Source organism: Lonchura striata, chromosome 3 (assembly GCF_050655825.1).
Source record: "Lonchura striata isolate lonStrDom1 chromosome 3, ASM5065582v1, whole genome shotgun sequence".
NCBI lineage: Eukaryota > Metazoa > Chordata > Aves > Passeriformes > Estrildidae > Lonchura > Lonchura striata.
The window spans coordinates 96,105,392-96,119,128 of NC_140705.1; the positions used below are offsets into that span (position 1 = coordinate 96,105,392).

The 13,737-nt window shown below is 43.2% G+C and overlaps 1 protein-coding gene across 4 annotated transcripts; it reads left to right on the plus strand.

The window, feature by feature from the left end:
• Positions 1–207: 207 nt before the first annotated feature.
• ENTPD6 (ectonucleoside triphosphate diphosphohydrolase 6) lies at positions 208–13,604 on the plus strand. Of its 4 annotated transcripts, none has more exons than XM_021534858.3 (14): positions 208–320; positions 1,700–2,041; positions 3,334–3,410; positions 3,852–3,995; positions 4,429–4,504; positions 5,804–5,839; positions 6,976–7,064; positions 8,293–8,405; positions 9,328–9,392; positions 9,726–9,827; positions 10,270–10,410; positions 11,272–11,328; positions 11,905–12,017; positions 12,273–13,604. In XM_021534858.3, exons 2-14 carry the CDS (start codon positions 1,783–1,785, stop codon positions 12,360–12,362), a joined length of 1,362 nt encoding a protein of 453 aa, XP_021390533.2. In that variant the 5' UTR covers positions 208–320; positions 1,700–1,782; the 3' UTR covers positions 12,363–13,604. The 4 variants fall into 4 exon arrangements, with proteins under 4 accessions (XP_021390533.2, XP_021390535.2, XP_085431950.1 ...); XM_021534860.3 differs by having other exon boundaries at positions 8,326–8,405; XM_085575824.1 differs by having other exon boundaries at positions 274–734; positions 8,326–8,405.
• The last annotated feature ends 133 nt before the right edge of the window (positions 13,605–13,737 follow it).

Here is a 13,737-nt window from a genome sequence, read left to right on the forward strand (position 1 = left end):
GAGCTTGTTAGCTCCACGGTGTCCTTAGCTACGTGACGTTAGCTACCACCTGATTCGAGATAATTTTGACACATTCCACACTGTTTCTCCACACCTTTCTGACGTTGCGGCATTTCACCTTTATATATATATATATATATATATAAAACTTTTATTTTTAAGGCCATTTCCGCGGAGCTCCCGCACCGCGCGCCGCTGGCGGGACCGCCCGCCCCTCCCCTCACGGAGCCGCGCGCCCGCCTCGCGCCTGCGCCGTGGGGCGGAGCCGCCCGCGAGCCGGGCGGCGGCGGCGGCGCCATGGCGGGGCCGGCGGGGCCGGCGTGAGTTGGGGCGTGAGGGAAGAGGGAGACGGGGGGAGGAGAAGGAAGTGCGGGCGGCGGGACAGTGGTCAGTGTGTGAGCCAGGGACACCCCGCGGGCTGTGCCGGGCTCCCGGCTCCGGGGCGCCAGCGGAAAGCCTGTGCCTTGCAGCAAATCTTGGCGCCCCCTGACAAAGGCGGGGAAGGGCCAGTGGCGACAGGGGTTTAGCGCTTCCAGGCTGCTGCTTCCAGCCTCCGCTCTCCTGCGGCGGAGCTCGGGTCTCCTGCAGCGATCCCCCGGTCCCTGCGGCTTTCCTCCCTCTTGTGACAGCCAGCTCTGGTGTAGCTGCAGCTGAGGCCTTCCCGGCGCCTGGAGGATCGGAGGGGTCACCCCACAGACCTGCAGCGATTGCCACCTGCACGCCTCTGCCTGCTGGTAGAAGCCAGGAAGATTTTTAATTTAGTTGCAATACCATCTTCCTGATTTCTGTGTCATGACAGTCTACGGTTCCCTTTCTCTTAGGCTGATCCATTCTTTATGTGTATACGTGCCTGTGGTTTTGTTTTCTTCCATTTTTATGCAATGTTGTCTTGCCTGTTTTTGGAAATACTCTGTAATCACCCTGATTTTAAATTCCGTCCCCTCACACCTTCTGTATGCTTCCTGAATTCACATCAAGAGGTTACATATGTGTAAAAAACCTTGTTTAACTCAACTTCATAAATTGGTTTCCTTTCTCTTCATTACTCTATCAAAAAAGGAAAAATTGCACGTAATTTTTCTTCCCATAAATTACCACTGACTGCTTTTTAATCATGTGAATGATGATATGTGAGTCCTTGTAGATTTTGTGCGTTGTGCTTTGCTGTGGTTTCTTTCCTGGTGTTGGAGATAGGGGAGGAGGGCACTCAGTTCCCTGGATCTTGCATCTTGCCTTTCAAACGTTAATTTTAAATTGTCCTTGTCCAATCTTCTGGGACCTCCCTCACCATCCAGAAACTAACAAAGATAACTGCCCAGAGAAGCTGTGGGATCTTCATCCTCAGAGTTTTTCAAAGTGCTCTTTGATATAGCCCTTGGCCACATGGAGGGTCCCAACAGCTGCCCCTGCTGTGAGCAGGATGTTGGATGTGGTCCCCTCCCACCTTAGTCACTGTACATAGCTTCTCTGAACCCTCCTTATTTTGTGCCTTATTAGGCCTCAGTAGAAATGGGGGAAAAGAAGATTTGTGCTGCTCCATGCCTCAAAGCATGCTGTGGGACTGGAAGAGGTGCTAAAGGAGGTTGCTTTCCTTCTGTTCATTGGGAAACTAGTTTCCAGTGTTGTGGGCATCATACTTTTAGACCCTTGATCATGTTGGAAAAAATAAAACAGATTCTTTCTCTTCTGTTGAATGTAGGAGTGATGTGGGAGCCTCCTGTACTGCCTGAAGGACAAGGAACAGACCACTTGATAAAAGGAAGAAACAAAACATCCCATTAAATGGAAGCCATGAAGATATCAAAGCGGTTCTTCGCTTTTGGGATTTTGACCTGCATAGCTGTTTATGTTGCATACGTAAAATGGCACTTGGGCTCCAAACCATTCGTGGGAACCACAGAAGGAGTTGCTGAAAGCAGGGGAGATAAACTGACCCATCAGGCAGTGACCACAGATCTCTCTGTCTTTTATGGAATTATGTTTGACGCAGGAAGCACAGGAACTCGCATCCATATATTTAAATTTGCTCAGCAGCCAAGAGGTATGTCCTGCTCATTGCATGACAGATTAAGTCTTCCATAAACTGTGGAGGAGATTATTGATGACATTTTCTTAGGGTCTACTTGAACATACATGCTTCAGATCTTTCCAGAGTGCCATCAGGAGGTATGAAATGGTTCAGGCATGAGTATTTGGATGAAATTATGAAAATATTCAACAAGGAGAAGATGCTGTAACGTCACAATATGAAGTAAATAGCAGCTGTACTTTTAGAGTAGTGTCTTGAAGAAAGGCAGTTTTTCATCACACTGGTGGAAGAGACAATTATAAATTCAAACTGCCTTATTTCCCCAAATGTTTTAGGTTGTTTGGTGTCTCCAGATCCTGGCAGTGAGCTGCTCCTCTCTACAGTGTCTGGTTTAGTGCATCCTTGGCTTCAGTGTTAGGTTTAAGCTGCAAAACAAGACAAAACTTGCAAATAGTTTGATTAAAATTGCAGAAACTGCTTCTGAAAATTGAGACAAAGTGTACAAAAAAGCTCCAGCTTTCCTCTGCAGTAGTGAGCTTCATTTGTTTGTATGTTGTCAACTCCCTTTTGTGAAACTCTTAAAGATCAGAGAACCTGGGTGGGTGCTGTTGGTAGGTGATCTAAAGGCTCTGGTGAAGTTAGCAGTGTGGTGTATGCTGGGATTTGCCTTAGGTTTACGTAATGGGTTGGAGTAAGGCTCAGCCAATGAAGGTGTTAAAAAGCAGTCAATGGATTTCCTTCTTTTCCTGGACCTCCAAGTTTTTGCTTCTTCCTTGCTTGCTTCATTTGAAACACAATTTCAGAATGTATCACAGCAGAATTCATGGAGTGTAAGTGTTGCCTGGACTGCTGGTTTATACAAGGTACAGCAGCTTTCCAAAGTACTGAAGTCTGCATGCCTCTGTTGCCATTGAAAATAGTAAAAAAGCTTCCACAGGGTTTTGCTGGAATCAAGTTTAGCCAGAACAGGGTAGGCTGAAACAAGAGATTTTTTTCTTGCAGATGTAGTTTGAAAAGCTGCACATGGAAGGTGTAAGGCCTCAAAGACAGCTTGCACCCAGCTTAGTGACTGATGTGTATAATGGACAGCAGCACCTGACAACCAGTGATGGCTTTAAAATTAGTTTTCTCGGGTTCTAATTCCACAGCCAGGGCTGTACTTAAAGGTCAGGTGGCTGATAATTAGACAGAGGCTTTAATTGACTCCTATTAGCACATAATAATGGAATTTTTAAAATGGTTTTCATTTTTGCATGCAAATTTATTTGTACCATTACTTATTTTGGAATGCTGCTTTTGAACAGAGACTCCCAGATTAACCCATGAGACGTTTCAAGCACTGAAACCAGGTCTGTCTGCATATGCTGATGATGTTGAAAAGGTAATTTAAGTTACTTCTTTCCTGTCTCCCTTACCTTCTGGTTTGCAGAGATTTAGGGACTCCTAAAAGCCAGACTTAGACCCAGCTCATAGTGTTTTACAAAAGCCTTTGCTTTCTGAGAATTTGTCATACTGCCTTTTTAGCCTTTTGTAGCCAAAAAAATTTGGTAGCAGAGTTCTCTGTCACTGTTTGAGAAAGTGACTCTGTTTTGCACCTGTTGCTCAATATTTCCCATTATATTGTGGGAAATATAATATGTAATATAATGTAATTATATTAATAGGCTTTTTGCTGTAGTGAGATACTGGATCGTGCACCTTCTCTTGACTCCTTTTGATATTAATTTGTCTCTGTTTCACATTTACAGTGATTCATAGCTCTGATGACCCTTTTGATCTTTCAAAAGAGTTTTTAAGATGTCTTTTATTGTTCTTTGCTCAGAGTGGCCAGGGAATAAAAGAGCTCCTGGAGGTGGCAAAGAAGGAAGTTCCTATGGAGCTGTGGAAGTTTACTCCTCTGGTCCTGAAAGCCACAGCTGGCCTACGGTTGCTGCCAGGAGAGAAAGCTCAGAAGTTGCTGGAAAAGGTATTATCTCTTGTCTTTCTGTTTGCTTTCTAGAAAACATGCTCTTGTTAAAAATGCAGCACCCTGGGACATTCCTGCAAGCTAGGGTGTCCATCTCCTGCTTTTCCCATGTATCTGTAATACCTTGAGGGTCACCAATATCAACAGAGCAAACGATTTCCCTTTCCTACCCATGTCCATTCCTTGTTAATGGTATTTCTGAGCAGTCTTCATGCTTGAAATCCCATCACATCCATCCCTGTTTCTGCACCAAACTGTAGGGCCAGCACATAAAGGCTGCTGTGTGTTGGACTCTTGAACTTCAAACAAAGTGGTGAGCAGCAGTCAGGATCTGGCCCAAGAAGAGGAGGAGTAGTGTAAAACTGGGGTTTTAAAAAGCTTGTTTTCCAGCTGAAAAAGTGTTTCTCTGAATGTAGCTTTTATTTGACTACAGGTGAAGGAGATTTTTCAGGCCTCCCCCTTCTTTGTGAGGGACAATTGTGTGTCGATAATGAATGGAACTGATGAAGGTAACTTTATAATATGATGATAATAATAATACTAATCTGATGATAATAATAATGATAAGCAACTTTATGGAGACTCTGCAGTCCTGGAAATTCCTCTGCACTGTGACAAGTCTGTGCCTGCTGTAGTGAGAACCCATAAGCAGCAGGTTTGATAGAAGCAGAGTTTTTATGTGGCCATAGGCAGTGCCTGCCAAAGAAATCTTGTGCAGTGTTTTCCAATTTGAAGTCTTGAGCTCTGTCCTGAGCTTGAAAGCTCTTAATGTTGAGCAGTTCCTGTAGGATTATCAGAAAGCCACTGTGCAGTCAACACTTTTGGAGAAGTTTCTGAATATTTGCTTATTGAAATGGTCTTCAACAATTGGGTTAGCCCACTGCTCTTGAAAATGCTTATCAGAGCTCTGGAAGTTATTGATCATAATGTTAATTATAACTTATCTAACGTGTGGGAATGTGAGTTCCATCTGGGCAAAAAAGGTTGTATAGGGAAGAAAATACATTCTGAAGTAAGTTCATGTTCATCCAAAAATGCTGAGGACAGAATGTCAAAATACTAAGTAATTGAGTATTGAAATGTGTTTTAAATCTGCTCAGAAACCAAGCTTTAAAATAGCTGAAGCTGTTTATGAGTTTCTGTTCTTGTCACTTAATGGAGGAAAGATTTTCTTTTGTTTTAAAATCAGTAATAGCAGTAATAGCCTAGGTTCAGCCAAGGATTGAAGTAGGCCATGCTCTTTGGCATGCATTGAGTTTTAACCACATGAATAAATATTTGAATTTGTTAACATAAAGCCACTGATTCACCTAATTTATGGGGAACAGTTTATAAAACAAGAAGAGGACAAAAACAGCATAGCTCACAAAATTGCTTCGAGGAAAACAGGCAAAATTATAACGCTGAAAGACGAAAGATGAAAATTCTTAGTATTCATAAAGAAAAGTGGAGTGCCTGACATCAAACAAAAGTGAACAGTGGATGTTTTCCTAGAAAATGAACAATGGGAATTTCAGTCATCTCTTTGTCTTTTAGCTAAGGACTGAAGCCTTTGTGACTTCCTGCCTAAGTTTTTACCTGAGAAATACAGAGTTCTCCAGGCATTTCATACATGGGGCTTCTCTCCCAAATATCACATAAGCTCTGATAGAGGTCATTCTCTTTGTTCAAATAGCCTAATCTTGAGTTTGTCAGACATTGACAGTTCTGGAAACCTTGTAATATGGCTTGACTTATTTGTTGCTGCTGTTAGATAAAATTAAATGTTATGATCTAAGCATGTGTCTTCTGAATCTTTTCCTTATTAGGTATTTCAGCCTGGATCACAATCAATTTTTTAACAGGTATGTGTACATGAGCATGTGTATAAAGATATGACCAATGCTGTGAAATTCCTGCTTTTTTCTGCTCCTATGTGGAATTTGCTCATTCATTGGGGTGGAATGGGAGAAAGAAGGCTCTGAGAATAAGTCAGCAGTTTGTTTTTGGCTTGGCCTATTTAAGTCATTAGGATTTTGTCCATTTACTTGATGGAGTGAGGAGTTTAATCCCTTTTCCTAGATGTTTAATGTAGCTTTTCTTTCAGTTCCCTGTAGGGTACCAGAGCATTTTATTCCTTTTTAGAGCCTGCTGTGACTCTGGCTAAATTTTTTGTGTGAGTATTCTAGATGTGCTTGGCAGCTGCAGAGAGTAAAAGAAAGTGCTATGCTACTTCCTTACAGATTTATAACACAGAAATGCCATGGGTGTTTATACTGCTGAGTGAGAAAAGGGTAGCTGAAGAGTAAAGAGAAAACGAAGCTGAAGACTCTCTGACAATACATAAAGCACTCTGCCATCCAAGTGCTCTGTTGAGCACCCAGTGTGTGGGGTAATGTGCTCTGGGGCTTTTTATGCTCCCAAGAAATAGCAGAAGGGTCAGCGATCTTCAAACATCAGCTATCGTGATGTATACTGAAGTACTTGGCACAAACTGTCCTTGTCAGAAGGGTGCATTTGAAGGATCTAACTGAAAAGAACTAGATCTAAATGAGAGCAGAGGTCTTGGCTGGCAGCAGGAAGAATTCCAAGACAGCTGAGTCTCTTAGGCCAGCTCTTTTCAGTCTGTCATCCCTTTGGCCATAGGAATCTGCAAAATATTGCTAAGGGATCAGGGAGAGGTGGCCAAGACAACCACATTCCTCTGTGTTACAAAGTGGTTACCAGAGCAGAGTTTGCAAAAGGTCTTTGCATCCGAAATGTTTAGGAAAGCAATAACCAGAGCTGCTATGATTAGGGCAAGAACAGCCACTGAAGAAATAAGACTCTTGTCACTTTAAGATTTTCAGGTTTGATAAAGCCAAAATCAGTGCCCAGTAGATAACAGTGTAATTTAGTAGTGTGCAAAAGCTGAGACTGTACCACTGTACTTCTGGTTTTGTTCCTAGTCAGTTTTTCACAGTGCCAACCATGGCTTTCTCTGTTCTGTCACACATTTCAGGCAGGCTAGATGACCCACAGAGGAGAAGTGTAGGGATGCTGGATTTGGGTGGTGGATCAACACAGATCACCTTCCTTCCACGTACCAAGGTAACGTGAGCATGCACTGTTGGGAAATGCTGCTGCCGGAATTGTAACTGCTCAGATTTCTTTCCCTTGGAAACAGAGCAAGAGTTTTGTCAGTGTGACATGAAGCCACCCCTGTGACTTGGTCATATGTGCCTTTTTATAGTCAGTCCCAGAGGCATTCACAACTCTTTGTCCATCCTCTTCATCCAGCTCCATGGGTCAGGGGTATTTGTGGTGAGTTTGCCAGGGCTGCTTTATCTTGTGGAGGACACCACATTCTGAATCTCTTAATCCTTAACTTTCAGTTTGTACAGTTTATAACAAAGAACGCAAAAACCAAGGCTATTAATGAAATCAAATCCAGCATATGGCCTATACTGGGGTTTAAGAACACAGAGAGGTGCCTTCTCAATCCTTGTTTCCGATTGTCCCAAGTTAACTCAGTTGCAAATGAATGCCATTTTAGCTTTCTGATCTGGCATTTTTACAGCTGTTCTGTGAAGCCCCGTGGTTCTGGTTATTGTAAGGCTCTGGCCTGAGCAGAGATAGTGCTCATAGTAAAGCTGCACAAAAGCAGAGGGAGCATCCCAGCCTGGGATAATCAACACATTGCACTGTTTCAGCAAAATGGCAAGGGATGTGAAGGGTCCAGGATGTGGAAATAGAGAATATATCCTTCTGGATATAGAGAAGGAGCTAAGATACGAGCAGCATTGTGGCCAGAGCTTTGCTCCTCACAAACACTCTAGCTGTGCTGATGAACTTGGGGAACAGACTACCCTTTCATTCCTTCAGACTACAGGCTGATCCTTGCTCTGTTCCTTGGCAAGCACAGGGATGTGCTTTTCCTCTGGCTTGTGCAAGTTCATAGATGAATTCACTTGAGTAGGAAGTTAATGCGTGCCTGGCCTTCCTATTAGTTTGCACACAGTTCCTGTAGTAGGGATCATGTGAAGAGGCAGTTGCTGGAGCCTCTGGACAAAAGCAGTTAAGAGCTGGAATAAGGATTCCTTTTTAATGAAAGTAATTCTTTTATACAGCATGTTGGTGTGGGCACATACATAACCAGTTTGAATCCTGTCATGTGAAGACACTCTTAGCTCCAGGTTTTGTGGCTTTCTTGTGCATCAGCAGTCAGATTGAAATCCTTGCAAATTCATAATATTTCTTTGAATCATGCTAGGATTGTTTCACGTTTTTCCTAGTGTGTTGGAAGATTACCTTGTTAATGTTTGCTGCTGGCTGGCAGAAACCTGCCAGTGACATCTTTTTCTCCCTCCAGGCAACTCTCCAGACATCACCATCTGGCCACACAACTTCATTTCAGATGTTTAACCACACCTACAAGCTGTATTCCTACAGGTTAGTTGTGGAAAAGATAGCAAAGTGCTCAGATGGAAGCTTTCTGTGAAGCCAGGGAGACTGAGATGTTTTGCTGGAGTGGGGTCCTTGCAAATTAATACCATGAAGAAACAGAGAAACTTGAGCCACATGATTTTGGTGGATTAACCTTGGCTGCCCACCAAGTCCCTCTATCACTCCCATTCTATTAACAGGACAGGGGAAAGAAAATATGACAAAAAGCTCATGGGTCAAGATAAGGCCAGGGAAGTCACCAGTTATTGTCATGGGTGAAACAGACTTGACTTTAATTTAATTTATTTAGTATTTAATTTAGTGCAAATTAAACAGTAAGATAATGAGAAATAAGAACAAAATCAAAAATGCTTTCCCTCCACCTCTCTTTCCTTCCCAGGCTCAGCTTCACTTCCAACTTTTATACTTTCTCACCACTGAACAGCACAGGAAGATGGAGAATGGGAGTTGCAGTCAGTTCATAATGCTTTGTCTCTGTTATTTTTTCTTCGTCACTGTCTTCTCTGCTCCCAGTGTTTTGGGCTAGCAGCTTCTTCCCACACAGCTGTGGGATGTGGTTGGGCTCAGAAAGTCAGTTCTGTATGCAAGTGTCTGTGCTGCCTTTGAAGAGGGTAGGAGTACCTAGTGAGGTACTAGGAGTAGAGTTAGAGAAATGGCATTGCCAGTTATCCAAGAGCCAGATTACAACTGACAGCTATTGCCTGAGCTTTTTCAAAGAGAAATTATCCTTCTGGATAAGGTAATATGAGAGCAGGCTGTCACACTCTTCCACTTATATGCATGAGCTGCTGACTTGAGACACTTTGCCATGGCTGTCTGGAGGAGACTGGCATGTCCCAGCTAGGTTGTCAGTGGAGTATCAGAGGAAGGATGTCTGTTGCTCACAGAGGATTTTCTCCCTTTGCAGTTACCTGGGACTTGGGCTGATGTCAGCAAGGCTTGCCATTTTGGGAGGAGTTGAGGGAAAACCATGTAAGTTATGGGCAGTCCTCAGATCCTGGTTCTGAGCTCAGGATGTGTAGTCCTGTGGTGGGGTGAGGAGCTGTGTATCCCCTTCCCACCAGGCTCAAGGTTCCTGAGTGACATATGGGCTCCTGTCACCCTGGCTGGGTGTATTTGAGACGAATGCAGGAGGTGGCACTGACAGGTCACAGGAGACCTGGATTCTTGCCAGCCTTAGGCTGCAGGTGGGCTCTGGAGGGGCCTTGCTGAGGCTGCAGGACAGTATGGAGCAGGGCTGGAGGTGAAGGATCTGAATTTACTCGTTATGTTTTTTCCTAATGTGGCTTTGTTTTACTTCTGCAGTAGGAGAAGGGGAGGAATTGATCAGCCCTTGTTTATCACCTGGCTTCAAATCCGAATGGCAACATGCTGAGATAGTGTACAAAATTAAAGGACAGAAGGCAGGTATAGTGATTTATCACTCTTGCTTTTCTAGGATGATACACTCTCATTCTCTTTCAAAGACACCAGTCTCTGTTTACTGTTCTGTCTGGCTTCTCTTGATGTGCTGTCAAAGAGATCCTGCAGTTCCTTTGTCTTGTGCCATGGTGTATCTGTCCAGTCAGTAAAGCTGCTAGAATTGATGCAGATGGAGTTGACCAGTCCTTGAATGGGTCTTTCAACTCCCTTCTGCCTCAAATGATGTTGTCCATCTCTGATCTATCACACAGTCCCAACCTGAGGATGGTAGGTGTCTGCCTCTAGAAGAAGCTTCAGATTTCAGTTCTCTGTGAAGAGTTTTGCTATTTTGCAAAAAGGTTCTTGTTTCCTGGTAGATCCTAAATAAATTCTATATATATATAATTCTCAGCTTGTAATATGGTGGGTTTTTTTGGTCTTCTTTTAGGTGAACCTCTGTATGAGTCTTGTTCTAATAAAGTGGCAAAGATGCTCTACAAAAAAGTGCATAGAGCTGGGGAAGTGAAGGACCTGGATTTTTACATTTTCTCCTACTACTACGACTGTGCAGCAGAGGCTGGTCTCATAGGTATGTCTGCTTCTGAGTTGGTTTCATTTTAAATGGCAAGTTATAGAAGCAGTGGGAACACTTGCAAACATCATGATGCTTTGTTAAGCTGTCATGGAAATTAGTCTGTTGTTACACTGCTGTGCAGCATTGATCTTGACTTGATATTAATTTCTATAGAGAAAATACTGGGGCTGTAAAATAGGATCTACACCCTTTGATAATAGTTTTTAAACAAACAGTTTGCCTTTCAGAAATGCCTAATTAGCTCTACAATCTGAAATAGAAAAAACTTCATGATGATAAATTTCTTGGGCAGTAAAGCAGTAAAAATTACTTGGGCTGTGTGTTTGCTTCACTGACCTTTTGATGGAATGAAGATTTTCAGATATTTCCACATGCATTTAGAATGCGTCACATCTCTTTTCCAGTAGTGTGCTTGTGTACAAAAGGCTGTCATATTCAGTGGTAAAAAGCAGATAATGAGATCTCAAGTTAGTCTGGACAAACCCACCCCCCTTCTCAGCTACTCTCTTTTTACAAATAATTTCAGATTTAATGTGTTGCAGAGCACTGCCCTGTCAGATCTGGCCACAGGTGTTCACTGTCCAGGCACCACAGGACAGGGCAGTGCAGAAATGGGGGTCAGCTGAGATGGTCTGTAAGCTCTGTTTCTGTAGGAAACAAGTCTAAAGGTTCTTCATAAACCAAGATTTTTGGACTTATATTGAGAATCTTTTGAAGGTTCTTTTACCTTTAAAAGCAGTCTGAATTTTGACATTGATTTTAGTGGCTCCAGGTTTGATTTCCAAACAACTTTTATGATTTGAGTCTACAATTGCCTTTCTACAAAGATCGTAAAAAAGTGGATTTTTATTTTAGATAAAGAAAAAGGAGGAAGCTTAACTGTCAGTGACTTTGAAATTGCAGCTAAATATGGTGAGTAAAATACAAACATACACTAGAAATTGTGTGTAAATTCATCCTAGGTGGCAAATGTGAGACACACTAAGAAGTCTGATGCTTTTAAGTAAATATTGAGTCCCTCTAAATAGCATCTAACCAACATTTCTGCTTATTTCTGAAAATATCACCTATTTTTATATTAACTTCTGCTTTTGCAGTGGGTTTTATTTTGAGTTTCTTTTCTTTTTCTTTTGTGTTGTTGGGCTTTTTTTAATTTGGTTTTGTCAACATTTGTTAAATGCTGGTGCTCAAGAAAGATAACACAGCTGAGGTTGCTCAGATATTCAAAGACTTGAAGTAGATAGAAAAAAGGCTCTTTTCCTGGAGAGGTATAAGAAACTGTTGTCTCAGGGGAGAGACAGAATGCCTTGACTTCCTTACAAAGCTTATGTGCTTATCCTAATGTGTATATGTCATTTCAGCCCCATTATAACAGGTTCTGTCACCGACAAGAGCTGTTTTGTGGATTCATTTGAGATTTTTCACAGCGGGGCTGTTGTTAGACCTGAGCCCACAGGTGCATTCACACACTGCTTTCTTTCTTCTCAGTTTGTAAGACCATGGAAATCAGCCCTGGAAACAACCCTTTTCTCTGCATGGACCTCACATACATCACCTTCCTGCTGCAGGAACTGGGCTTCCCGAAGAGCCAAGGCTTTAAGGTGAAGCTCAAAGTGGATTTGTGGGGAGAGTGGGCAGGAGGGTGCCAAGGCAGGAGTCATCCTGCCAGGAGCTTGGTTCTTGATTTACCTTCTTGCTACAACACATGGTCTGCAATCTGGGTGCAGCAACACTCTTCCCACAACAGTGGTAACTGTTTGTCATAATCTTCAGCACTGTACCCACCTTGCATGCTTCAGATTCTCCCAAAAAATTGTGTTTTAACTTTTCTGCTTGTTTTTTTTTTTTTTGTCCAGCTTGCCCGGAAAATTGACAATGTTGAAACGAGCTGGGCATTGGGAGCCACTTTCCATTACATTGACTCACTGAATAGACTGCAGTACTAATGCTTCTAGAAGGTGACCTCTTCGAATTCCCATTTTTTTGGAAGCCCAGCATGGGAGACCCTATTGAAGGGTGTGCTTTTGGCTTCCAGAGTCCTTTAGAAGATCACAGTGAACTATACTACTTTCCTCCCACCCACTGCCAAGTCCCCACCATCACTAGCTCCTTTTTACAGTGCAGAGTGTAGAGGAAAACCCTGGATTTGACAGCATGTGCTGTCAGCTTAATGTAAAAATTGATCCTTTTGGAAGGAAAACCAGGACTCTGCACGACATCTATGATCTCTATGAGAAAAACACACCTTTTTTGGAATATGCCTGTTCTATGTGCTCACAGTGTGCTGAAGTTGCTGAATGGTCACTCCAGAAGGAACTCTTTACTGTCCTGATTTCAGGGTGTTTTTTTCCTGTTTGTTAGCAGTTTTCAGTGATGATTTTTATTTTACTACTCCTGTGTTTGAAGGTAAACTTGTGTGTGTGCAAAAATGGTGCATTTACACATTATGCTGCTGACAGGCAGCAGCTTTGAAATGCAGCATGGAAGTCACAGCTCCGTGTTCCAGTTGCTGAAGGAGAAAAGCTGAGGAAGACTCTAGAACTGGATACAGGCTTGGAGGCATGAGTTGGAACCTGTGTGCCCTGTAGGTTAAAGCCTAATGTTGATTCCCTGGCTGTTGGGAAGTGGATGGTGGAAGGCAACATCAGATATGCTGAATGAGCAAGGCCTGGGAGTTGGGTACAGGGACAGTTCTAGAGCTGGTCAGAGGAAGATAAATGAATAAGGTGCAGCCACAAAAATAGACCATGAGTATTGCTTACTGGACATTGCAGACTTTTGCACCCTGGCAAGGTTTGTGCAGGGCTGGGGATGAATGCATTTGCATGGTATTTTGGATGTCTTTTCCTGCAAACACATCTGTGCTAAATGAATGTATTGTGGTTGCAATGAGCCAGGGCAGGGTAGCTGAGATGTTCCGCTCTAACAGTGCCTGGTATGTGAGCACAAAGTGATCACAGGGGCTGGAGGGGATATGCTGTGCTATTTGTAATCTAATTGTGGATTTGTGATGTATTTAATGAATGTATAGAGAAGACCCAAGTGGTCCTTTGGGGGTGCAGAAGAGCACAGCTTCCTGAGAATCCTGACTCATGGGCTCAGGGCAGCAGTACATGAGATGGTGGTGTTCTGCGTGAGGACACTTGAACCTCGCTGTGCCGACAATAAACTCCCAATTTGAAACAGAACGTGGTGACTAGGACGCTTTTAGCACGGGGGGTGGGGTGAGAAATCACTGGCCTGACGCCATCCCTGACCCCTCGTGCCATCAGTCACTCCGCCATCCCAGCCCTGCGGTGCCATCCCGGCCCCCTACACCGC

Bases quoted from the DNA above. Each gene is read 5' to 3' on its own strand.
- ENTPD6 (XM_021534858.3), top strand. From the start codon at position 1,783: ATGGAAGCCATGAAGATATCAAAGCGGTTCTTCGCTTTTGGGATTTTG. The intron at 8,406-9,327 runs GTTAGTTGTGGA...CTCCCTTTGCAG, and splicing joins TACAAGCTGTATTCCTACAG to TTACCTGGGACTTGGGCTGA. The intron at 9,828-10,269 runs GTATAGTGATTT...GTCTTCTTTTAG, and splicing joins AATTAAAGGACAGAAGGCAG to GTGAACCTCTGTATGAGTCT.